This window comes from Capronia coronata, assembly GCF_000585585.1.
Source record: "Capronia coronata CBS 617.96 chromosome Unknown acBCG-supercont1.4, whole genome shotgun sequence".
In the NCBI taxonomy this organism is placed as follows: domain Eukaryota; kingdom Fungi; phylum Ascomycota; class Eurotiomycetes; order Chaetothyriales; family Herpotrichiellaceae; genus Capronia; species Capronia coronata.
In genome coordinates this window covers 2,574,890-2,599,118 of record NW_006912896.1, presented here as the reverse complement: position 1 = coordinate 2,599,118, position 24,229 = coordinate 2,574,890, and the positions used below count along the sequence as shown (strand labels likewise).

Sequence of the window (24,229 nt, the reverse complement as noted above, 5' to 3'; positions counted from 1 at the left end):
CAGTCCTGTATAGGACACAAACAGTCATGAACTTGGGACGAAGAAGGAGGAAGCGAGCTGATGTCTATCTTATTCCATCCGGGCTGTTTTGGTTGCCGCTTTAACAGTCACAGCCTCCCCCTTTTCCGCGTCTAAGCGAGGCGAACCATCAGACAATGTCCACCACTACATCGTTTTCCCGCCCTTTGAAACCATCTGTCTGCTGTCTACTGTCTGCTTCTTCTTCTACTGTGCATGGTTGATATAAGATACAAGCAATATGTATAGGTTATAATTACATGTATATCTATATATATAGAGATACATATACAGATCTGCCAGGCATGAGATATACTGCATACGGCGCCTCTGGAGCTCTACCGAGGAAGTGGCTCTCTGCGCAACGAGACAGGAAGAAAGAAAGACAATGACCACGGCCACGACCACGACCACGACCTGTCTGATATAGCTCTGCCGCTATTGTCCAGCCTCTTTTTCGGGCCTCCCAAACACACAAGTCCTTCTGTGCGGATCCGGTAACTCAGCCCAAGCTTGACTTCGGAGACTACCGACATCGCAAGGCAGACAGCCTTACTTAGAGGTTGCCTTGTTTCGATCCACCAATGCATTATATTAGCGTCGACATGAGATTGTTTCCGATGACCTTCGAACGGGCATAGCCACGCCGTCGCCAATACTGCTATGCTGTAACATCGGTGTCAGACCGGTCACCCCACGCCTATGTGGTGATGGACAGCGTCCTACAACGTGGGATCCCCGAGCAGCAAGCAGATCATCGTATCCGGGTTCCATTCCATGTCTCCATTCATCATTGGCCTCGTGACTTCGGACGCCATTGATCCTCCTATGGACTATGATTAGACTTCTTCGAGAACATTGCTGCTGCATCACGCCCTGCGTCAACTGCACTTCCCTCCTCGGACTCCACATGCCGAGACGACAGACACTGTTCGCTTTCTGTGCGAGTCGCGTCTCCTCTTTGTATGCCAGTCGAGGCTATAGAATCGATCTTCTCAACTAGCATGCTTGGTAGATGCCTGTTGCAGTCCACACTGCTCGCTCTGTTCCCGCTAATCCGGTTCGCATCTGATATCAAGGGTAAGGTATTCGTTCAGCGTGGGCGACACGGCCACAGACAGGGCGGAATTCTGTCGAGTCTTGTACCTCACAGCCATGCACGGGACAGACCTCACATGTCTGGTAGGGTGAAAGACAACAGTCATGCTAATCCAAGCGTTGCAACTCACCTCAAATTAATGCAGTACTGAAGAGTATATCTATCCCTCCCTTTTTGTTCCAAGGGCTCTGTGTCTTCCAGTTTTTCGTCAATACCAGCATCTGCAGTGACATTCCACAGTGCCACTGCTGTGTACCTCTTTAACAGCGTACAGCAACCACTCTTTCCATTCACATACAAATCCCTCCTGGGAATTTGCGACAAAGTCCTCTCAAAGTACTTCTCCCTCACAGTTTGTCGTCTTGGGATAACCGTTGTCAAGTGCCCAGAATGTGGTACCACATCTCCAATGCCAACGAGTACCTCGTCGTGACCGGCGCCGGGGTCGACGATGTCCGGATCGTCAAGAAGGCGCTTGTCTATCCATGGCAACGCGTCGCTCGCATCTCGGTCTCCCCGTTCGACTTTTCGCTCAACTTGCAAGCCATGACGATCGAGAAACTCCAATTCGCTTTGCCGGCCGTCTTCACCATCGGTCCGGACAACGAGCCGGACGCACTGAAGAAATACGCGCTCCTGCTGAGCGGGAACCCTGACGGGTCCTCTCCCTCGCCCAAGAGAAATGGCTTGACCATCGTGCCGACGCAGAGAAGCCACGTCCAGGACATTGTCAAGGGAATCATTGAGGGTGAGACGCGAGTCATTGTCTCGAGTATGACCATGGAGGAAATCTTCAAAGAGCGTCAGATGTTCAAGGAGAAGGTTAGTACTTGAGCATCCTCTGCTCTACCAGACCTTATCTCAGCATCCCTGGCTAACGAACTTTCTCAGGTCATTGGCAACGTGCAGAAGGAGCTGGACCAATTCGGCCTGCGGATCTACAATGCCAACGTCAAGGAACTCCAAGACACACCGGGGTCCGAGTACTTTGCATTCCTGTCACGCAAGGCGCACGAAGGCGCGTCGAACCAGGCGCGGATCGACGTGGCCGAGGCCCGCATGCGAGGCGAGATCGGCGAGGCGTCGAAGAAAGGGCACACGAAGCAAGAAATCTCCAAGATCGAGGCGGAGACGGCGGTGCTGGAGACGAAGCGCAAAGCCGACAAGGCGCAGGCCGACGCCGAGTTGACGAACCGCCAGACCGAGCTCGACATGGGCATCAAGATGGCGCAGATCCAAGCGCGACGGGCGGCCGAGGCGCGCGACGCTGAGCTGCAGCGCGAAGTCGAGACGAAGAAGGCGGCGACCGAGCTCGAGCGACTGCGTGCTCGAGACCTGGTGCGGGCCCAGATCTCCAAGGAGACCGCGCTCCAGGAGGCCGACGCCGCCTTCTACCGCGAGTCCAAGGGTGCCGACGCCAAAGCGTACGCGGAGAAGCAGGATGCCGATGCCCAGCTGTTCAAGCAGCAGCGCCAGATCCAGGCCAGTGTCGAGCGCCAGACCAAGGAGGCCGACGCCACCTTCCACGCCAAAATGCGCGAGGCTGAGGCCACCCAGGCCCAGGCCCAGGCGTACAAGGCGCTCGCCGAGGCCTTTGGCGGGCCCCAGGGCTTGCTGACGTTCATGATGCTCAAGGAGAACACGTACGAGAAGCTCGCCCTCGCCAACGCAAAGGCCGTCCAGGGCTTGCAGCCCAAGATCACCGTCTGGAATACTGACGGCAACGGCAACGGCGGTGCTGCGGACGGCGCCATCGCCCCGATCAAGAACATCATGCAGTCCCTCCCGCCTCTCCTCACCACCATTCAGGAACAGACCGGTATCGCTCCGCCCAGCTGGCTGCTGCACATGCCCAAAGACGACAGCCATACGGTCAATGGCAATCTCGCCGTCGAGGAGAAGAAGAGGATGCTTGCCGCTGTGGCGAAGTAAGTCTGGGTTCAAGCACCGCTATTGCTTGTCTTTTTGCCTCCTGGTCGTTACCGTCCTGTCAGTCAGTCCTGCGGTGGGATGTCAACTGTTATGGCCTGCACAGATCATTTTCTTGATTTTGTTTGGGGTTTGATTTATGGCCATGTTCTTGGAGTATTGTCAGAGTTGGCTGTATTCCCCCTTGTCTGTCTCTATGCCGAGGCCGAAGACCACATCCGTCTCCATGACCACATTCTGATTGTACATATTATGGCCTCGATGCGAAGTGTTTTTGGAGTCATGTAGGAATGCATTGCACCTTTTTGGTGACATGACACACGGGACTTCCGGCCTACTCAATCGTTTGAAGCCAATACTATGTTCGTCTGCTGTCGTCTCGGTACTTCCCGCGTGGCCACGGTGACATGTTCTTGGGACCGATAGATAGCAACCACGAGGTTGATACTGGCAGGTTGTATGATATCGGCAGGTTGTGGCAAGATTCTTTTCATTGGGACATGTATGTGAGTCACCTAATCTTCAATCAGGCCAACTAGGTCGCTCAAGATTCGGCGCTTCGACGAGCTTCGCCTGCCCCTATCCGGTAGAGTGATGATGAGACTGGTATGTGCAAAGCGCAAGGCTGGGTGGAGATTCGAAATCCCATCTTCTGTTGCTACACCTGCTTCCCTGTCTGGATGCTGTACAAATGGTGCCCCTTCTTCTCTTCTCATCGCACAAGACTTCGTAAACTTTTCACCAGAATAGCTGACTGCTGAGCCACAACGAGTCGTCAAGGAACGAACCAAAGCCTTTGACCAAAACGCTCCTCTCCAGTACGAACCACGAATTTTGTGCATAAAGAAGCAAAGTCATCGTTCAGATCGCCCCCTTGACCTCACGAGAAGATCGATACTCCCAAGTCTCACCATAATTGCCGACCCTTGTCCAACTGTATATCGCCGTAATCCGTCATGTCGTGAAGATCGTAACCCGTAACATGCTCAGCCCCTCGAAAGGGACCTGTGTCACTCCATTTCATTTGTGTTGGAGGATCGACTGTCTATCGCCGAGCGAGGATTTTATCCCGAGTTCTTAACTTTTCAAGATTGCCGTTACTTTTGATCCATCAAGTCACGATCTCGCTGTCTCATCAACGCCGGAGCCAATCAAACTTTTTCTTAGTGTCAACTCCCGTCTGAGGTTCAACCTGTAGACTTCGATCGTACAACTCACTGCGAGGATCCGCAGAGTCCTATGATGCACGGTTAGAACGAAAAGCGTGGGATAAGGTATAGGGGCGCACACCTCACGTTCCTCCACAATCTTGGTTTCCAACACCAATTTGATCGTTTCCTCAGTGCGAGAGGTTCGTTGTGGGAAGACATATGGTTCCTCCAGGGTTTTCTGGAGTCCTACGATCACCTCCCCCATGATCTCGAACTTCCTCCAATTGACGTTAGTGCCGATGAACGTTGGATTCGCAGAAGCGGCCATGGTGAGATCTTGTCGCACCAGCGGGAGGAAAGGGATGCGTTCATGAGCCGAATTTTCCCATGCCATTCGATACGCGGCGTGCGATTTCGAGAGCCCCATCAGAATGGTCAATCGCAGGAATTGCTTCTGAACCTCTGGAGATATCAGCTCACGTGTGGCACCGAGGCGAGCAACTTCATGGCCGGTGATCCCAGCCACGATTGCACCTAGAGAATTGTAGTTGTTCAATTGCCGCACTTTCCACGCCAGTGCCATAAACCGCTCCAGAACTCTTGCTCGATGTTTCGGTTTGTCTCTCAATAGTATCATGCCGGAAACAAACAACGCCAGGTGATTGAAATGTTTGACCATGGCGCTGATGTTGTCACCAGAACGTGAACGCCTCTTCTCTTTGGTGGAGAGCCAGACATGCCGTACAAAATCCCGAGGCCTGATTGCAGAAAACATGGTCCAGTCAATGCGGGTGATTTCCAGTGCGAGCTCTTCGACAGGGATCTCCATGAATTGGTGCCATTGAAATTTGCTGAGGCGGATCTGTGCCATGACTTTATACTTTTCGGCTTGTATTCTTGCATTTTGCAACTGCATGTAGTTCGTGTATGACTGGCTGGATGTGTTGTTGGATTTGGGCAGGCTTGATGAAGACGAAACAGCATTCGATCCGCGTGCAGAAGATTCGCCATCATCCTCGCTGTCGCTGCCATTCCGTGGAGACTTCTGGGCAAGTTTGGATAGAGAGGTTGAAGAGGATGATTCCTTTCTGCCTTGCCCACCGGAGGCACTTGCCCTGTCCGCGTACGCCCAGTCTGTGTCTTCATCGGCAACAATCGTGTCCAGATTGTTGCTAATCTCCCGTGCAGCAGGGGCAAAGATTTTGCTCTTTTCAATGCTTTGCACAAAAGGGACAGCAATGTCACGAGCCGGTCCGGGAGCGAAATCGCCTGGATAGTTCGCGGTCCATTGACCCAATACTTGAAGATACCGCAGCATTTCGGCGACTTTGGTGAAATGCACCATTTTGCTTTGCTCGATCTTCATGAACTGGTCGATGATGGCCACGAGGAGTTGTCGTGGAGTAGCAAACGCACGGTACAGACATAGGAACGATGGGACAAATTTTGAGTCCGTCTTGTTTGCAGGCAATATCAGCAGCTTCTCTACAAGTTCGGGAAATGGTATGCCAGCTTCTTGCTTGTTGTCTTCCAATGTCACCTTGATCAAAGAGTTGGTCCGAGCTGCGGCCGGACTATTGCCTTCGGTACGCGGAGAGAACTCGTTTGGATCTTCGTCCATATTGAGGAATGTCTGATAGGCTCGATTGTCGGGAGTCTCGACTGAAGATGGGCGAAGCATTGACTTCACATAGTAAGAGTCAGGGGTTTCGGGGATAGCTGTTGTAGATGGCCCCGGCGGTGACACCAGCTTGTTGGTATAATCGCCTGATGATACTGGTGTATGTGGCTCTGCGGGCTGACGGTGAGGCCTAGAAGCTGCTGAAGTGTCCAGTCGAAGCTTGGTCTTTCTAACCGGGGAAACTACATCTTCCAGTTCATTGGCTGACTCAATGACAGCTGGACGGACGGAAAGATTCAATAGCAGCTCCTTGGACTTTGAACTCTGTAAGCGGCTGTTGGATCTGCTCCGGCTTCTGCTGTTCCTCGGTGACGTATCCCTGGAAACAACACGCTGGCTGCCCACGGATTGGGATGAGGCATTAGATGATGCACTCGTCCGAACTGATGTTGGAACACTGATTAATAAGATGATTCGGTTGGAGTGCAGGCGCAGGAAAGAACGATCATGGTGGACCCATAGCCCGGCCAACTTCATATGAAAGGAGCCAGGCAGGAAGGAAATAGCTAGCGGATGTGAAGCAGACTCAAGAGGGCATGGGCACTGATGGGGCTGAGAAATAGCTCACACTCACCTCGGGGGGAGGCAAGAACTCTATCGAGCATTGCCAGGAGACAGAGTCTGGCACTCTCGGGAGACTTGATGGATATTTCGGCTATAGCCACGTTGGCGAGATTACGGCGAATTTGGTCATGAAACTTGGGGTTGATCTGACGAGACTCTTGCATGACGTCGCATTTAGAAGCAAGCAGCATACAAGGCAGCCCACTGTTAGTCATGGAAACTAGAAAGGCATTGTCAGCTGCGTGCCGCTGAGGACGGATTCAGGGTCGGATGCTGCGCTCGTCAAGAAGGCACTCACCCAACGCTGTAGGGACGTCGGCGACGCTTTCCTTGTCGGATACGTCATATAGACAAAATACTCCATCAATTTCAGGAAATGGGATGCCATTGACGTAACGAGGCCATTCTATCCTTCGTCCGCTACTGGAATCGACTTCTTCGAGCGACAACTCGGTGAAGTGTACCCTGTAGGGTTGGTCTTTGACAATGACTGGAGTAGAAGAGGACGAGCCACGTTCGGATACCACGCTCTTGATGAAAGAAGTCTTGCCGCAGCTTGGGGAGCCTACAACCAAGAGGTTGATGGAGGACTTCAAACCGGTGTAGCTTGTCTAAAAGAGCGACATGAATTAGTATGGTTACCTTCGCTGGGATCGTCTATGACAAAAGAGAGTGACGACGAGACACAGGGAGAATTATGTTAGTTTGGGGGTGTGGAACATACCTTGTTCGCTGGCTTAGCCCCCGAGGATTGTGCAGAGGCAGAGTGTGGGCCAGGGAGTCTTGTTGTAGTCCTTTGGTCGGGCGAAGTCCGGCCAACATCACGAGAACCGGATTTGGAAGCGCGATGGCCCACATCAGATGGTCTGGACGCGGTCGACGGTCGCCGGGGATGCTGATCTCTCCACCGGCTGTCGACTGATGCACTTGAGTTATGCCTGTCCCGACTCCGGGGGGGTGATATAGCACCCTTGGAATCAAGCGAGCGATACTTCGTGGATCGGCTATCCATGACTAGGGTTCAATTGCCAGTGCCGTGCCGAGACTAAGACGAACAAGTACCAGGCCTCATGGCGGATGATTGACGGTGTCTAGGTAGATCCTTTTGGGGTTGGGTGCTGGTTATGGTTGGCGACCAAATGACGCGGCAGTGGAAGTCAGTCATGGAGTGTTGGGGACATCAAGACACCAACTGAATGGGTCTCTGAGACAGGCGGAGGACGGCTTGTGGATTCGAAGCTACCAGCGCTCGTGGCCGATAATGAGAAGTCCCGCCCTGATTGAGTGGGATTTGTTCCCAAGGGAATGTCAAGGTTAGGATTCGAAGTCCTATACCAAATCCAGCATTTCAGGGGAAAGAAAGAAACAATATTGAAACAATGAAGAGTGTCGATCGAAGACGAAGAAGGGGCTGATTTAACACCGCAATATGGAGGTAAGAGGTCGTCAAGTTAGGGTTCGTTGGTGGGTGCCGCTGTGGGTGCCGGCGTTGGTGTTGGTGTTGGGCTGGTGGAGGTGGATGGAGACCGTCCGGGACAAGACTACCCTCAGCCTCAGCTTTGGGACCGGAGCTCTCCTGGTCGTTGTGATAAGTTATTCAGCTGTTGTCCCTAGTCTCAAGGTTGAAGAACGGTCGGAAGAAGAACGCACGAGGAATAGAGAGAGGGAGGGAGAGAGCGTGGAGGGCTGTTTCGTTCGACTGGGAGGGTAACAGTGTCTGCATCTGAAGACGGTAGTTAGCAGTGTGACAGTAGATTGTCAGTGGGTGATTGTAAACCATGACTCCATGTGAAGATCCAGGAGCTCTACTCCGAGTCTGTAGGCTGTGCCAGATCCATTCCAAAAGACGACGGTTTGAAGATAGAGGCCCGGTCGCGGGCTGCTGCCAGGGGGTTGTGGGCGTTGGTGGACGTTGAGCGGTCATGGGCCAGTCAAAGGTAAGCGAACAGTGAACAGCTGGCGGGCTGTTGCCTTCCGGCAGCAGTCAGGGACGCCACATGCACTACCAGGCACCAGCGCAGCCTACTGTCGGTTGGATTGGTTGGCTAGACGAGGCTTTGCAAGCCTAGGGAGCCTGGTGCGAGTGCCTGACAGCTATTCTCTGTCGCCCGCAGCCACAGCCTCTTAACTAAACGATAACGCAGCTTGTGGCAGCTGAGCCTACATGACATATGCACGTACTTGATGCACACCAGATGGCAGTGACAATTGACACCTGCAGGCGTACATATTCGCCCCTGTTCACAGAGATGCTAATGGTTCTACATCGTCACCCTTCACACTACATTCAAGATTTCGTCACAGCTACGCGGGGCTATTTCATTACCTTAGATGGCCTAGGGACTCAGCCTAAGGTGCCATGTACCGGGTGGCATATGCAGCAAGACCATATAGGCCTGTAGGTACCTAAAGTGCCTCTGCTAGACGCATATGGCGGATTGACATTGCCCACGCGAAGGGGAGGGCATGCACTGAACGACGCAGCTTGCTCCTCGGATCTTCTCTTGATGGTTTTAGTTCACCGAGTCAGGGGAAGAAAAGCGCTGTCACGTTCACCACAACATCCAAGTGCAACAAGAAGCTCGGTCAACATCGTGCAGTGGAGTTAGTAACCCTCCTCGCGGCGAATATCATCGGTCTAAAGTTTCTCAAGATCGAGAGACTTTAACCCTCCAGGACGAAGTGTTCGTCAAGTTGAAAAGACGAGTCTCGCGTCTGCAGACTGTGTCCGTGGAGCATGACCACAGCCAAAAGAGCTGAAAGCTCTCGCATTGCACAAACGATTCAATGAAATGCAGGTAGGGTGATTTGAGAGGAGCACCATGACCGAATTCATCGGTCCTGCAAAATAACGGCGAACAGGCTGCCGCACATGGAAAAGGTGGCTGAAGGAAGTGACGACAGAACGACAAAAGGCATGTCTTGTTCAGCTTGCAGGATGGAAAAGTTGACTTGCTTTATCCGACTATCGATAGCAGTGCCGGAAAAGCATACTCGGCATCATAGAGGATATCCTTGGTGGGACGGTCGATCGAAGTGTGTTTTGACGACCGAAGCGAATAACGGCTTGGACAGGACTGTCGTTCCAGTAGATGCAGACATCGGGTCACCTTCTGCGCCCGCAATGTCTTCCCGCGATCTTTGTTGGAGGCATGACAGGTTGCTAATTGTGTGCGCCGTCACGATGTTTGGATTTGAGATTGTTCAGTCGAAGATAGGTCAGATACTAACGCAGCAAACGCTGTCATTCCAGTTGCATCGGCCGACTTCGAGTTTAAGGAGTACTCCAGTATACGCATAGCCTGAGCAATCCGCTGCTCAGGTGACCTGAGGTTCCTGTAAGCTCCTGGGTTGCGTGCTTGAGGGACATCCTCATAGTCGGTCGGTACTGCCGCTTCGAATATTGCCTTGAGCTTGGAACGAAGGCTCGGGTACTGATCAAAGAGCTTCTGTAACCGTGGATCGCGCACCAATGATGCGATCGTGGGAAGACTTTGGGTCTCGAGTGATTTAGACGTGATGTCTGGGGACGCAACAGGCTCGGTCAACTTTTGTGAGCTCGCGACATTGCATTCTGCTTGGTGTGTTTTGAAGCATGGCAGAGAACAACTGTAAAGAAATGGTCAGCGAATGGGATCAGATATGCAAAAGGAAATGTTCAGACCTTGTCGCCCTACATGAGGGACATCGGTACTTGAAAGTAGGACTCTGGCAGACACTGCAGAGCTGGCTGGACATCAAGGACCAGGGACCGCTGTGTAAGGCAATTATGGCAACAATACCACTCGATGTCAGAGTCAGAAATTCAGACTCGAGCCTCGAACACTGTAGTATTCAGCATAAAATCTCCATATATCGACTGCACTATTCTGTTTACTGCCAGTGCCAGTTGGTGGGAGGGAAAATTGCTGCCGGATCGCTGACAAATAGGCAGCGTGGTTTTGGCTGTGGCCACGTGATTGCCCCAGAAGTCGTGCGTCATCCGCGGCTCGTTGCTGAACTTGAAGTTCAAACGCCGCAGGGAAACATTTTGAGAAAAACATCGCCTCTCACCATACAATACCTGGATACATCCAACCGCGTTGTCCTTTATCCAACTACATCCTTCTCATGTACAGTATGCGCGGCTTCATTCCAGCACGCTCACTGAGGGCACTATGCCGTCCCAACACAGGCAAGACGCAACCACTAAGCCATGTGTGTCGAGCTATCACCACCCGCAATGCTCATCAGTCCGCCCGGATTCCCACAATGTCCGCCTCCCAAGCTCGCCGCAGACCTCAGTTGCAGTCCGATCACCAAAGCTCGTCTTTTCCCAAGTTGTCAAGGCGGACCATCTACATTCAGACCCAGTCTACGCCGAACCCGGATGCGCTGAAGTTCATTCCCAACCATCCGGTCCTCCCCAAAGACTTTCCCTCCACATTCTTAGAATACTCCTCTCCTCGGTCGACACTGGGCGGTCCTCATCCCTCCCCGCTAGCGGCGAAGCTACTGGATGTGGATGGGGTGAAATCGGTGTTCTACGGCCCTGATTTCATCACCGTAAGCAAGGCAGAGGATGCTAGCTGGGTACACATCAAGCCGGAAGTCTTCAGTCTCATTACCGAGGCAATCACTTCTGGTGAGTCGATCGTCAATACAGTGGACAAGGCTACCGCGAGCGAGGGTCAGGAAGGGGGAGGGCAAGACAGCTTGGCAGCCAATGACGACGACGACGAGGTTGTGGCAATGATCAAAGAGTTGTTGGAAACACGGATTCGACCGGCCATACAAGAGGACGGGGGCGATATTGAGTTCCGGGGCTTTGACAATGGGCAGGTATTGCTGAAGCTTCGTGGTGCATGCCGAACCTGTGATTCCAGCACGGTGACCCTGAAGAATGGTATTGAGTCGATGTTGATGCACTATATTGAGGAGGTCAAAGGGGTGACCCAGGTGTTGGACCAAGAGGAAGAGATCGCTTTGAAGGAGTTCGCCAAGTTTGAGGAGAAACTTCGACAACAAAAAGGGCCTGATGCGGCGCCAACCACCGTGGGCAAGACCAGTTTGGATTTTGTTGAATGATGCGCCCGGGCTAGAATTCCCGACTACATGAACTCACCTGCGCCATGTGATCACCGCACAAATAAGGGCCGTTCATGGATGGCATGACTCTACCGGCAATTTGGGTTTGGTATTTCAGGCTGGCCCCCTACGGATGTGCATCAATGCCGCGACACCTGAGGTTCCAGCAAATAAGAAGCGCCCGACCAGCCGATTCTGGTCTCCAGAGTGGGCAGCAGCGGGGATATGGCATTATGCAAGAAGTCTGCATGCGGAATGGCGGCTTGGTGGAGGAGCATACACTTTTGAGGGAGGGGAAAATGACACCGATGCCAAATATCCGGGTCGGCCAGCAAGTTCGGAGCCAGACCTGTGATTGATTGATCAAGAGGAAGTTCCTTGCACGCCATCCCCTCGGGCATGTGCAGAATGGTTACTGCCCGAGCCATGGCCGAGGCTGTCAAAGTTGTCGTGGATGCGAAACGAGGCTTTCTGAACTTTGTACCATGGCGCTGGACCCGGATCAGCACGGATGGCAAATTGACAGGATGGAGCTGGATTGATTCGGCGAGGATGGTGCCAAGTTGAGGGAGTACGAGGGTACAGGTTGTGATCGTCGGAGCACCATCATATTAGGAGTCTGGAGGGTCTAGAGGGATTACAGAGTACATCAGGGAGGCGGTGAATTCCGGTACTTGTTGGTGTGGAGAAGACCACCTTTGCTGCTCGTTTACTATACTCTCTCTCAGGCAAGATATATAGGACAGAAGCGACTATCAACCAGACTCGATTAGTCCACATGTTGCAACTGTCCATCCGCGCCCATTCGTACCTGGCTGCCATCCTACTACGTATCCCCAGTATACCATACTACCACTGTTGCAGACAATATCCTCCACAAGGTAGATCTTGGAGCTGCTGCCATCGCCGCCACTTGCGGCCCAGTCAGTTTGCCTTCGGTGCCGGTCCTTGTCTTCTTCCTCTTTCCCCGCGAATTGCAAGGGAGTGTAGATCGTGTCATCCTCTTCAACCCACTACTACTAGTAGTACTAGCAAACAGCGCCTCCTCTTTCGTCTGTCACTTGATGTCCCTCCAGCTTGCATCTGGTTGGCTTTTGTTGCCGGATGCTGTCCTGGCCCTGTTCCCCCACAATTGTGGTTGTCAATATAACTTAAGGTACTGGTAGTACCTATAGGTAGTGAGCAGTACCTTAGGTAGGATTCATCCTGGTCCGACCTTTTTGCTTGCCGCCCATCCACTACTGTGTAAGATATCTGACAGGGTGCCGGTAATAAGATCTGAACGCTCAAGTCTATTTGTCCGGAAGGCATTGTGTTGTTCTCGTTCTTGCCCATCGCAGATAGCCCCCGCTCCTTCACGACGGTTGGCAAACCCCGGACCATTGTCGCTCGCCACTCAACATTGTAAGTGATTAGCATGAGTCCTGGTCAGTTGAAGGATATCTTGGGGGTAGTATACTTTAATCAATTACTCATGCTTTGCTGCATCAGTACGTACAGGTAGGTATTACTATTGCGACACTCGAGGCATTCTGGTCACCAGTTCCAGGTTGGTGCGTCTCTGCTTTTATGCTGTCGTGTTGCAGTGCTGTACCACTACGTACTACTGGTTTACTGGTCCTTCTTCGTTTTCTTTCTGCTGCGTCACTTCTGTCTGCCACTGCATGCACCTGGCATTTCTACCTAACACAGTACTCGGCATGAAATCCAACTCTCTCACTCCACTGCCTTTCCCCGCGTCTTTACTCTATCCTTACTTTCTTGCCTACCTTATCTTCTCGGTCTTGTTGTGGCCTGATTCTGCGAGTCACTGAGCTCCTCGTTCAGACTGGCATTACCCTTCAAACCTTCTCGTATCTGTCCACTGTTGGGAAACCCCAGGTTAGCCACAGCCAAAACCGAACCAAAGAGAAGCCGCGGTGCCACCCTGGCTGAACGATCCACCACCACCACCACCATCATCACCTTGAACGACACACACACCACCCACACCCCGCCTGCCGCCCGGGCCACCTCTGTGCTCTACCATCGACGCTCGCACCCTCGGGGCCCCTACCCCCGGACCCTGCCAATCTCGACCTCTGCTCAGCGAGGATTAGCCCCCTCGAGCTCTCGCGCTGGGTTCTTTGTTGGAGCAATAATACAACACGGCTAGCCGTACAGGGCCGCCCACCGACTGGTCGCGTGAGAGCTAAAGAAGGGTCAACAGTAAAACTCTGTCCGCAGTGGCACCGTCTGGCCACAAGAACAAGAAGAATCCGGGGAAGGCGGCACAACACTTGTGGCTCTCCTACTAGTAGACCTGGAGCTGGAAGCTGGAGTCCCAACACGGGCTCTCACGTATTCTTCTTCATAAACCGCCCAACTTGTCATTTTGTCAATTGTCAATTGTCAATCGTCCGTGGCTCCTCACTCCTCGCTCCTCGCTCATCGCTCAATCATCCGTCGTCCATCCTCGGATCCCGCCGCATCTAAACCTCGCTGCTCGCTTCCATCTCCCTCTACGCCATCTGCCACATCCGTCCTCTCTACCAGCTCACGGCCAGGCACGCCACTCTTGGCTTCATTACTCCTCACGACATTCCAGGTCCATGGTTCTGCCATTACCTGTCCCATCAACACGCACGCAATAATCGAGTTTCGTCTTTCGAAATCGGGTTCCTAACTGCTGTTTCTATTATATTTGGCCGGCAGTTCACTTACCACAGTCCTCGCCGTCGCCCTCGCGCTCGGCTCACAACAGAACAAGCGCTCACTGTATCTTGGCTGCCCGTGCCTTGTCTAATCGGGGGCGCTATAGAAGGGCACCTCTGTTTTGGTCGCCTCGAACACATTCGCCTTTACCCAAAGATCCTCGAACCTGCTTGAAGGTGTGGGTGCCATTGTGAACCTCTCCTTTGTACTGCCATTGTGCTGCCTTTGCTCAACCCAAGACATGTCGGAGCAGCCAAGCCTTGATTTCTCATCCTGAAGGTAAGTCGCATCCCTTCATACCCTCGATCACCTTTCCTTGATCATTAAAAGTTGGTGGGCCTCATTGGAGGGGTTGATGCGGCCGGCTGCGGGCTGTGCGAGTCGTTTGCAATGTCAGCGCTCCCACCATCACTCCGCAACCCTCCATCTTGTCAGATTCGCACACTTGGTGTTACAGCCGTTTATCGGTGCAATTCGCCTGCGACTCTTATGCTGACTGTCTGATAGCAGAGCCAGGGGTACCAGACTATTGCTGTGACATCGCCGTATCCCAGCTATGAGTAACGGCCCGAACAGACAAAGTGGCCAGGCCGCTCGCGGGCCCATGCCGGCCTTTGGTACATTCGGCGCACACCAAGCTTCGGCCTCGATCTTACTCGAAAAGTCCAATCCTGGTCTTCGCAGGACGACTCCCGATTCAGAAGCTCTGGCCTCATCTGACGACGAAGTCGAGCATGCCAAGGCCATGGTAACCAGCAATGCAAAAGCTAACCGGAATGCTCGACGGACGTCCTGGCTGAACGATGTCACCGCATCCAACATCAACCGGAAGCCTTCCATCACCGGTCCGTACAGTCCTTCTACTTCACATCCAGGAACTCCAGGGTCCGAGCAATCTCCGTGGATCAATATTAACAATTCCGGTGCTGCAGGATGGCCAAGCCAACAAACCTCGTATCCATGGACGATCTGGGGTCAAGACGGCCGCAAAGACCCACCAACCAGGCTTCAGGAAGTCCTCCCGATCAACGGTGAAGGTGGTATCCCCTTCTCGATCCCCTTACAACCCACCCCCAAGACGTATCGTTCACAGTCATATTCCGTCGGCCAGCTTGATACCACCTCGGCGTCCAGTGCACCCAATCCGGTGTCGACTTCGGTCGAGGCCACACGAAACCGATTAGGGGGACAATACCCGTCCTTGCAGAGGCGAACCTCAAGGGCGAGCGGCCTTGCCACCATTGAAACTGGAGGCCTCGGCCGACTGCGAGAGATAGAGGACGATGAAGAGGACTTGGGTGATAGTCAGACATCAGGGCTAAGTGCTACCGAACAGGCACGCACGATTGAAAGATTGGAAAAGGAAAACGCGCAGCTCCGTCAGGCCGCTCAGACACGCGACAGGACGCTCTCAGGTGCATCCGCAGCCACGCAACCTCCGCCCGGATTTCGCAACGCTCGTCTTCGCCCTGCCGTTCCTGGAGATGCCGAAACTGCCATCGATGACAGGGAGGATCTGATGGTTCCCGGCGGCATCGCTGGTTGGGAGAATGGTGCTCGTCGTATGAGTGAACAAGCAGTCGGGTATCCTGAAAGGCAATCGCTGTCCTCTGTTGAGAACCGCAACCTCGACAGTGTCAGAAAAGCCCAATGGCAGACTTCTCTCGGATTCGGGCCCATCCCAGAGGCCCCACAAAGCCGGCGACATTCATTTGCCGACGTGCCAACCCGACACGGTTCGTTCAGCTCCAATGGTAAGGACGTGGAAAGAATTCCTTGGCCGACTCTAGGAACTGATTTGCTAGAACGTGAAGACCATATGACAGCATATGAGAGTGGCTCCCAAACTTTATCCCAAGGAGATGATCGTGAGTTGGCCCTAGCCCTGTTTCAACCCAGTGAAACCCAGATGAATATCATTTACTTACGAAGCCGCCGTTTTGCAGCAGCCTACTTCAATGCCACGGAATCTACCCGTCGCGCCGCGGACGCCCGAGTTCACCAGTCACACCATGATCCTCAGCATTACGGTCCCCTGGGCATTGGTGCCTTCCTCGAACCTGCGAGTCAACCCCTTTACATTGTGAATTTCAAGTGTTGTCGGTCCGATGTCTTCTACATTCAAGATGGGACTGGTCTCCATGTCAATGTGGGCGACCTCGTCATCGTAGAGGCTGATCGAGGCACAGACCTTGGCACGGTTCAGCATACCAACATTTCATGGGAAGATGCCCGACGATACAAAGATTACTACGCCGAGGAGCATTACAAGTGGTTGATGATGTTCTCTATGCAGAGTCGCAACGGAGGTCCCAATGTTGTCAACCCAAATGGGATCCCTGGACGACCGGGGAGCGCAGTCGGTGGAATGGGCCCTCAAGGTCATCATGGGTCGCACGACGCCCCGCATTCCGACTTGAAACCTAAGATGATCAAACGATTGGCCCAGAATCACGAGATTCAGTCGCTCAAGGACAAAGAGGGTAACGAGGCTAGGGCTAAACGTGTCTGTCAACAAAAGGTCGTCGAGCATCGACTGAACATGGAAATCCTTGACGCCGAATTTCAAATGTAAGAAAGTCCACCAGAATCTCCTAAAGCTGGGTACTCACAATCCGCAGGGACAGCAAAAAGCTCACATTCTATTACTTTGCCGACAATTACATCAACTTCAACCACCTTGTGACAGATCTTTTCAAGATCTACAAGACTCGGATCTGGATGTCAGCCATCAATCCTGCTTCTTTTCAGACTCCAACCGCTTCTCTTGCTATCACCCCTGTTTATAGTGCTGCTCCTGGAGAGGAGCGGCACCGGAGACGGCAACAGCCCCTCCAACAACAGTCACAGCAAACCCATGGCCTCGGTGCCCAACCTGTCACCACTCCCTTTGGAGATTCTTTTGACGCCGATCGGACGTTCAAAAACCAAAGTCAGGGAATGCGCAATTCTTACTACAATCAATTCCAGGACGTTGGGGCCGGCCCTCAACAACTACAACGCGGTGCTTCGCCATTTTCGCCCAACATGACAGGCTCAATGGATCCTTTCATGTCTTTCTACGGACCACAATACCCGCCTGTCAACCCTGGCGCCCCTAATTTTGCCAACAACCGACCTGACCTCCGAGCAAGGGGTCATAATCAGCCCGGCGATTTGAACTGGATGGGACGGTTCCAAGGGTTGTCTCTCGGTTCTTGAATGATTTTCGATCTCTCAACACTCAGCACATCCGGCAGCAGGCAAGGCAATTCTCCAAGAGGCTTTTTGTTCAACAACAAATACATATGGTGGACAGACAACAAAATGTAGAGCTGTGTCCAGCATGACTTCATGCATAGCACGCCGAGACTTTAACTAGATTGTGTCAAAAAGGCAAGGAAAGAAAGAGGGAAGATTTCAATGCCGAACCTGGCTGATGATGTGGACGGCATACTGGCAGACATTCGTTTTCTTGAAAACCGACATGAAGAATTTGCAAAGCTGATACTATCAGCGGAGTTGGAAAGGACCTCCACAGGGTGTCCACGCAAGAGAGATGGCGATGGAGGGAGGGGTTGGCTGTCGACGGAGACAGGCCCCGAGATAGCAGGCAAGAGTGTGACGGAGGCTTCAAACAGTCCTAGTAATATAATTTATGATGAAGACACTGATGCTCATCCAAGCTCATGAGTTCATGCAATACACGCTACGCGTTGACCAAAGTTGGCAGGCTGCGTCTGCGCAGTTTGACAACGATCGCCCTTGATCTCTTGCGCCTGCCAGTGTCTGTTGCCTACAACACACGAGGAACCTCAACCTCCTAGTATGGCAACGCTCTTCGCCACTCCTATTCACTTGTGATCATCAATCTTGCAGGTGCTTGGTCGTATCCATCCGTGATGCCAGCCCATGCAGGACAGATGAGTAGGGAGCCTCGCCGTCTATTCTTCTGCCCGGACTCTGATGCAGCATAGGTGGTCCGTCCTCGACCGCGAGCAAGACGACATCCAAGGCAACAAGAAGAGTCAATTTCGTCGAAGAGTCTGTGGTCTCTTCGTCCGATGAACCCCCGCAAGGAGAGCTAAGAAGAACTGGCAAGGCCGAGGAGGATAGTCTAACGTAAGAATCTGTCCACAACCACTGCATTTCTCCGACTCATCTGGACACAGCATCGACCCGGAACGGATGGGCAAGATTTGCCAGAAGCTCAAGGAGCCCGATCCATGGCCACGACGGTTTGCTGGATCCGTCAAGCAGAGGCAAGAGAGTATTACGAAGAAGTTGAAAGAGATCACGCTCAAGAGGTGAGCTCTGGAACGCCAGCCCGGTCGACCACCGCTGACAAAGGGGCAGTGTCACAGAGAAGCAGACATTCGAAGCAGAATTTTCTCCTCTCATAAGCACGGCGTTGAGCGGCCTGGTCGAAGATCTTGAAGAACCGCCTGCATCCCTAACTACACTCTTTCATGTCCAGTACCTCGGGGCAGAGGGACAACCGTACTGTGACGGGCTTGTCAAACTCATGCAACAATCAGACGCCCTGATATTTGCCTACGACCAGCTTTCCGGACGAGAGGCACAGGTGTCCCGTCTCCAAGATATCAGGGCATCTTTCGAGAAGGATAAGCAGGTCGCCGTGGCCACGCTCGACGCTGGCAAACAAGTAGCAAAGATGGACATAGAAAGACTCCTCGCGGACAAATTCCACGAGGTTCGAACACCGCATGAGCTTATACCGGATGAGATACAGAAAGGCAGATTGCTGCTGTCGAGAGCTGCAGACGACAATGCCTCTTCCAAGCAGCCGTTGGGCTGGGGAAATGTTGCTCGGGATGCGGACAGGGCGATTGAAAGACTCTGTTATGCAGGTCAAGGGCACGCTCGAAACTAGTGGACAGTCTCGATCCTGCACAGAGTGTGATCTGTGGCGCATGTGAGGGATGACAATGACCTGGAGAATGTCTAGAGGCCATCACGGAGAACTTGAAGTGATCAAGTCCCCATGCTCCAGATGCACATCTAGTACTAGTACGTACTGCTGCGCACACAACCAACAGTGTAAGAATCGGCCTATACCATACTGGTTCTAGTACAATACTAGCGCACTGGCACCCCACTGCAGCGACATTTCGTGCCAAGATTCACTGCCTCGCCAAGCCTGCGCACACTTCGACCTTGGAAAATTGATCTGATCGTGCGGCTTTGGCTTTGGCTTCAATCCATCCGATCGACCTCAAGTTCTTTCAACGCCAACATAAGTTCTTCGTGAGGCACAAAAGTCAAGGTATTTTCCTCCAGCCTTGCTTTCAACATATTCAGCTAACACTTCTAAAGATGGGTGCCCTCAAATACGTGGAAGAACTTCAAAAGAAGAAGCAATCCGATGTCCTTCGATTCCTTCTCCGAGTTCGTTGCTGGGAGGTGAGCTTCCCCGAGACCTGATGCAAAAGGAAGAAAGGACGACGACCTTACAGGCGTGGTCCTCTTCTTTCATATGTGGCACAGTTGGCTGTGTCTTGCTATACACTCGTTGAACTTTGCTGAGAGTGCATCAATATAGCTGCGACAATTGAATGTCATCCATCGCGCTTCCCGCCCATCTCGCCCAGACAAGGCCCGCCGCCTGGGATACAAGGCCAAGCAAGGCTATGTGATCTATCGCGTTCGTGTCCGACGTGGTGGTCGCAAGCGACCTGTGCCAAAGGGTGCCACTTATGGTGAGCAAGCCGCGAAAGAATGTCGTTTTGGACAATTACTTATGCCGGTTTGCAGGTAAACCCACCAACCAGGGTGTCAACCAACTGAAGTACCAACGATCCCTTCGCTCCACCGCTGAAGAACGTGTCGGTCGCCGCTGCGCCAACTTGCGAGTTCTCAACTCATACTGGATCAACCAAGACTCGACCTACAAGTACTACGAAGTCATCCTGGTCGACCCTCAACACAAGGCCATCCGTCGTGACCCTCGCATCAACTGGATCGTCAAGGCTGTCCACAAGGTAAGCGATATACATGCGGCGCGCACCCATCCTACAAATCCGATACAGGGGCTAACTTATCTTGTCACGTCTAGCACCGCGAAGCTCGTGGCCTCACCTCTACCGGCAAGAAGTCCCGTGGCTTGGGCAAGGGTCACAAATTCAACAAGACTACCGCTGGTCGGAGAAAGACCTGGAAGAGGCACAACACCTTGTCGCTGTGGAGATACCGCTGAGCCTGACGCGATGGAGGCAGACGTCTTTTCTGACTTATGGATGGAAGACACTCGTAGTCATAGCATGCGAAAATGGAGCGAGCGTGCGATATCCATCGTCTGGTCGAAAACAATATCGAAGACAACGTGGGAAGACGTGGTCGGAGAATTGGCGCACTTTCTCTTGCGCGCCATTCGGTTGTTCTGATCGGCCGCAGAGATATGGGATGATACCAAAAATTGAAATGCAAGCATGCGACCTGGTCCTGCATCAAAGCAGGATGTTTCAAGAAGAACTTCAAGAAGAACTTGTCTGATCTTTCGTTTTGATTTTTTTGTAATAACTGTCGTATTGCGCTTGAGTCAAAGGTGCCTTGATTCGATCGCGATGCCCACGCCTGTCTCAGCATCTGTCGAAATTTCCCCACACTATTTGCCGTATCCCCGCCTAAATTTTTGCCGTCGACGCATCCAAACAAATTCTTTAGGTTGATTTTCTGGACTAATAACAATAAACCCATCCTCCATCTGCTCTTATCCTCAACGTATCATCAGGTCAACGGCTGGACGTTCGACGTCAGACCCGGTGCTCTCATTCCAGACTGCATTCTAAACGGCTCTCCCAGAGTGGAAACAGTAGTTGGTATCACCGCAACAAGGTCTCGCAGGAAACGCAATCATGCCGTCTACGACTCTCACCGCCGCTGCTACGGCAAACACCGTGAAACTGACCGGCGTATCAGCCTCGTCGTCAACCTCCGCTGCCGCCGAGGATCTTGACATCTACGATGAAATCGAGATTGAAGACATGACCTACGACTCCACCCTGCAGATCTACCATTATCCGTGCCCGTGTGGCGACCGGTTCGAGATTGCGATCGCGGATCTCAGACAGGGCGAGGACGTGGCGGTGTGTCCGAGTTGCAGTTTGATGATCCGGGTTATCTTCGAGGTGGAGGATTTGCCGGCGGAAGAGGATCAAGGCTCGAAAGAAAAAGAGAAGGTGTGATCAGGGGCATCACTGCACCGAAGATGCGGGTGTCTTATGGTTGAGGCTACAGAGACAGATAAGAGAGAACAAAAAATGGCAGGCAGGCCATGCGGAAAACCCATATCAAATGCCTATATGGGCATGCTTGAGAGCACGGCGCCTACAGGAAGGGTTGGTCCTGTGTGAGCCGCGCAACAATAGATGTCTCCCGGCACCATAGTGCTGCTGCTGCGTTCCGGAAGGATGCCTCTTTGATGAGCCGATCGAGTGTGCAAGATACTCAGGCTAGGGAATTCGCACCATTGCGGTTAGGGGGTTTGAAGTGCGACCACGACAGAAGTGGCTCGACCTCTTCACTACGTCCGGAAGCTGTCATGGATCGACGGCGGTGCCATACCGGCACAATGTCTCGCAGACAGAAGGCAATGTGAGGACTCCCAGCCAGAATGCTGCGCCCTCTATTCGGCAAGAGATGGAACCGGGTGATTGCCTGGCGGTGCCTTGGCTCCATTGCAAGACGAGATATTGAGTCACAACTTATGATTGGAGGGCCTTCTTGTCTTTGGATGTGTACTCGGACGCGGGTGACGAACGGCCATTGTCGCAGCCACATCAGGATCAGAAGACTACGATTCTCGAATTTCCTTAGTGGAGAAACACATCGACAAGTACGCAGACTCCATGTGCATAGGGAGGCCAAACACGCATGGATTGAGGAGGAACGGCCCCACAAGTTACCCGCGAGCATTGCATGAGCAAAGCAATCCCTGACGGTGGAAAGGAAGGGTTTCCGGGCATGCATGAATCCTTTCGGTCAATCTTGCACTGGTTTCTACCATCAATATCCTTGGATGAGGAACACAAGGAAAAGCGGATTGAATACAAAGTCGCGAGACTGACATTGGCAGCGTGTAAAGGTCCAGCAGCTCGCTTGAAATGGTGTGGGCAGGGACGTGGTTGAAAAGGGCGGTCATACTCGTCTGTCTCCCAGGAGTTGGGTGGCCTGCTGAAGGAAACGAAACGGATGTTTGGACACCATCTCTCGAGCACGTTTGCCCGATACAGAGCTATCACTGCACGTAACGAAGGGCTGGTCTATGCCGTGAAACTCATCGAGCAGTTGCAAAAGCCAGCTTTTCCAACGCCTCACCCCGTTTGCGGACGAGGGTGATGCCGCCCTGTACTCACCCCTCGTGCCAGTGCAGTGGGGGCCGGATTGCTTCGCGCCTTGGCGCAGATGATGCGACGCGGCGCCGCCCCTGCAGTGCGTCACCCCGGTCCACAGCCTTATTTTAACCCGCCGGGCCGATCGCCCCGAATTTGTCAGCCATCAGCCCGGTCCCGGGGTAAAGACGGCGATAAGTGCAACGGGCACGACCGTTATATTAGACATGGTCGACGGACGGGCTGTTGTTGGAGCGGTGTACGTGTGTCTGAGTCCGAAGGCGACGACGACCTAACCAACTCATCTGTCTTATCACTACCATGAAAGCCGTAATTTGGAACGGCACCGCAGCCGAACTAGTCACAGACAAACGGCCGCCGCGCCTCCGGCCCGACTACGTCTTGATATCCACGGTCGCCGTGGCGCTGAACCCGACTGACACCAAGGCGATCTCGCAAGGCCGCGCCGCAAAGGACGGGCTGTGCGGGAGCGACTTTTCCGGGGTGGTGCTCGAGGTCGGCGCGCAGGTCACCAAGCCGTTCAAGAAGGGGGATCGCGTTTTCGGGTTCGCGCATGGCGCCAATTCCAACGAGGCTGAGGACGGGGCGTGGGCTGAGGTCATTGCTGCAAAAGGTGATTGTCTGATGAAGATGCCCGACAGTGGCAGCAACGGCAATGGTAGGGTCGACGGGGACTGGGGGTTTGAAGGTGCGGCCACTGCAGGGGCAAGTGTCTTCACAAGCGGGCAGGGCTTGTTTCTACACATGAAGCTGAGGTTGCCGGATCCGATGGGGTTGACTGTCGCTGCCGCCGACACCGAGCCAGCAAAGGAGTATATCTTGGTCTATGGCGGGAGTTCCTCGGCGGGGACTCTGGCAATCCAGTATCTGACGCTGTAAGTCTTTCTCTTTCTCTCTCCCTCGGAGTCCCATGCCTTAGAACTTGCACTAACCCCATCTCCACTCCCCAGAGCCGGGTACACTGTCGTGGCGACGTGCTCGCCTCGCAACTTTGAACTTTGCAAGTCCCGTGGCGCCGAGGCCGTCTTCGACTACCGGGACCCCGACTGCGGCAAGAAGATCCACTCGTACACGCACGGCCAACTGAAACTGATCTGGGACACGATCGGCTCCGACGACGGCGTGCGGATCTGCGTGGACGCCATGTCCACCGAGCCCGGGACTGACAAGCGCTACGGCACCATTCTGTTCAACGACTTCCCGCGCTCAGACGTGAAGCACAGCTTCAGCGTGCTCCACCGGTTTGCAGGCGAGGCCTTCGACAAGTTCGGCCAGCACTATCCCGCGAGCCAGGACGAGTTCGAGTTCGCAAAGATGTTCAGCAGCTTGACTGAGACCTTGGTCGCCCAGGCGAAGCTGCAGTCGCATCCCGTCAGACTCGTGCCCGCGGGCTTGAAGGGAATGTTGGATGAAGGCGTGTCGCTCGCGCAGAATGGAGGCGTCAGCGGGGTCAAAATCGTCGCCAGGGTTGCGGATACTCCTTGACATTGGTCGTGGGCTCATCTAGGAAGGTGCCAGGTGAATTGGCCCTACGACGGATAGAGGGAAGCAGGCCGAAACTAGAGGTGGGATTGAGCAAGAGTAAACGCGCTGTAGAAAGAGACTAGGCTGGGACTGTGCGCCTGGCTGTTTGTTAGATTGAAGTTAGAGCACAAGGGGCTTTGTGTTTGGTAGA

At 53.3% G+C, this 24,229-nt stretch overlaps 7 protein-coding genes across 7 annotated transcripts; 6 read left to right on the top strand and 1 right to left on the bottom strand.

The window, feature by feature from the left end:
- Window positions 1–1,507: 1,507 nt before the first annotated feature.
- On the top strand, window positions 1,508–3,049 carry A1O1_05469 (flotillin; the record flags this gene model as incomplete). The annotated part of the gene is made up of 2 exons (XM_007726355.1): window positions 1,508–1,939; window positions 2,009–3,049. The coding sequence occupies 2 exons, from the start codon at window positions 1,508–1,510 to the stop codon at window positions 3,047–3,049; spliced, it is 1,473 nt and encodes a 490-aa protein (XP_007724545.1).
- A 1,132-nt stretch (window positions 3,050–4,181) lies between these two features.
- A1O1_05468 (uncharacterized protein) lies at window positions 4,182–7,454 on the bottom strand (the record flags this gene model as incomplete). The annotated part of the gene is made up of 5 exons (XM_007726354.1): window positions 4,182–4,283; window positions 4,337–6,261; window positions 6,453–6,662; window positions 6,741–7,053; window positions 7,167–7,454. The coding sequence occupies 5 exons, from the start codon at window positions 7,452–7,454 to the stop codon at window positions 4,182–4,184; spliced, it is 2,838 nt and encodes a 945-aa protein (XP_007724544.1).
- Window positions 7,455–10,561: 3,107 nt separating this feature from the next.
- Window positions 10,562–11,509, top strand: A1O1_05467 (Fe/S biogenesis protein NfuA; the record flags this gene model as incomplete). The annotated part of the gene is made up of 1 exon (XM_007726353.1): window positions 10,562–11,509. The coding sequence occupies one exon, from the start codon at window positions 10,562–10,564 to the stop codon at window positions 11,507–11,509; it is 948 nt and encodes a 315-aa protein (XP_007724543.1).
- A 3,250-nt stretch (window positions 11,510–14,759) lies between these two features.
- Window positions 14,760–17,404, top strand: A1O1_05466 (uncharacterized protein; the record flags this gene model as incomplete). Its single annotated transcript, XM_007726352.1, has 2 exons — window positions 14,760–16,774; window positions 16,825–17,404. The coding sequence occupies 2 exons, from the start codon at window positions 14,760–14,762 to the stop codon at window positions 17,402–17,404; spliced, it is 2,595 nt and encodes an 864-aa protein (XP_007724542.1).
- Window positions 17,405–19,519: 2,115 nt separating this feature from the next.
- On the top strand, window positions 19,520–20,399 carry A1O1_05465 (60S ribosomal protein L15; the record flags this gene model as incomplete). The annotated part of the gene is made up of 4 exons (XM_007726351.1): window positions 19,520–19,606; window positions 19,746–19,902; window positions 19,958–20,184; window positions 20,259–20,399. 4 exons carry the CDS (start codon window positions 19,520–19,522, stop codon window positions 20,397–20,399), a joined length of 612 nt encoding a protein of 203 aa, XP_007724541.1.
- A 658-nt stretch (window positions 20,400–21,057) lies between these two features.
- Window positions 21,058–21,387, top strand: A1O1_05464 (uncharacterized protein; the record flags this gene model as incomplete). The annotated part of the gene is made up of 1 exon (XM_007726350.1): window positions 21,058–21,387. One exon carries the CDS (start codon window positions 21,058–21,060, stop codon window positions 21,385–21,387), a length of 330 nt encoding a protein of 109 aa, XP_007724540.1.
- Window positions 21,388–22,854: 1,467 nt separating this feature from the next.
- On the top strand, window positions 22,855–24,039 carry A1O1_05463 (uncharacterized protein; the record flags this gene model as incomplete). Its single annotated transcript, XM_007726349.1, has 2 exons — window positions 22,855–23,429; window positions 23,505–24,039. The coding sequence occupies 2 exons, from the start codon at window positions 22,855–22,857 to the stop codon at window positions 24,037–24,039; spliced, it is 1,110 nt and encodes a 369-aa protein (XP_007724539.1).
- Window positions 24,040–24,229: the final 190 nt, after the last annotated feature.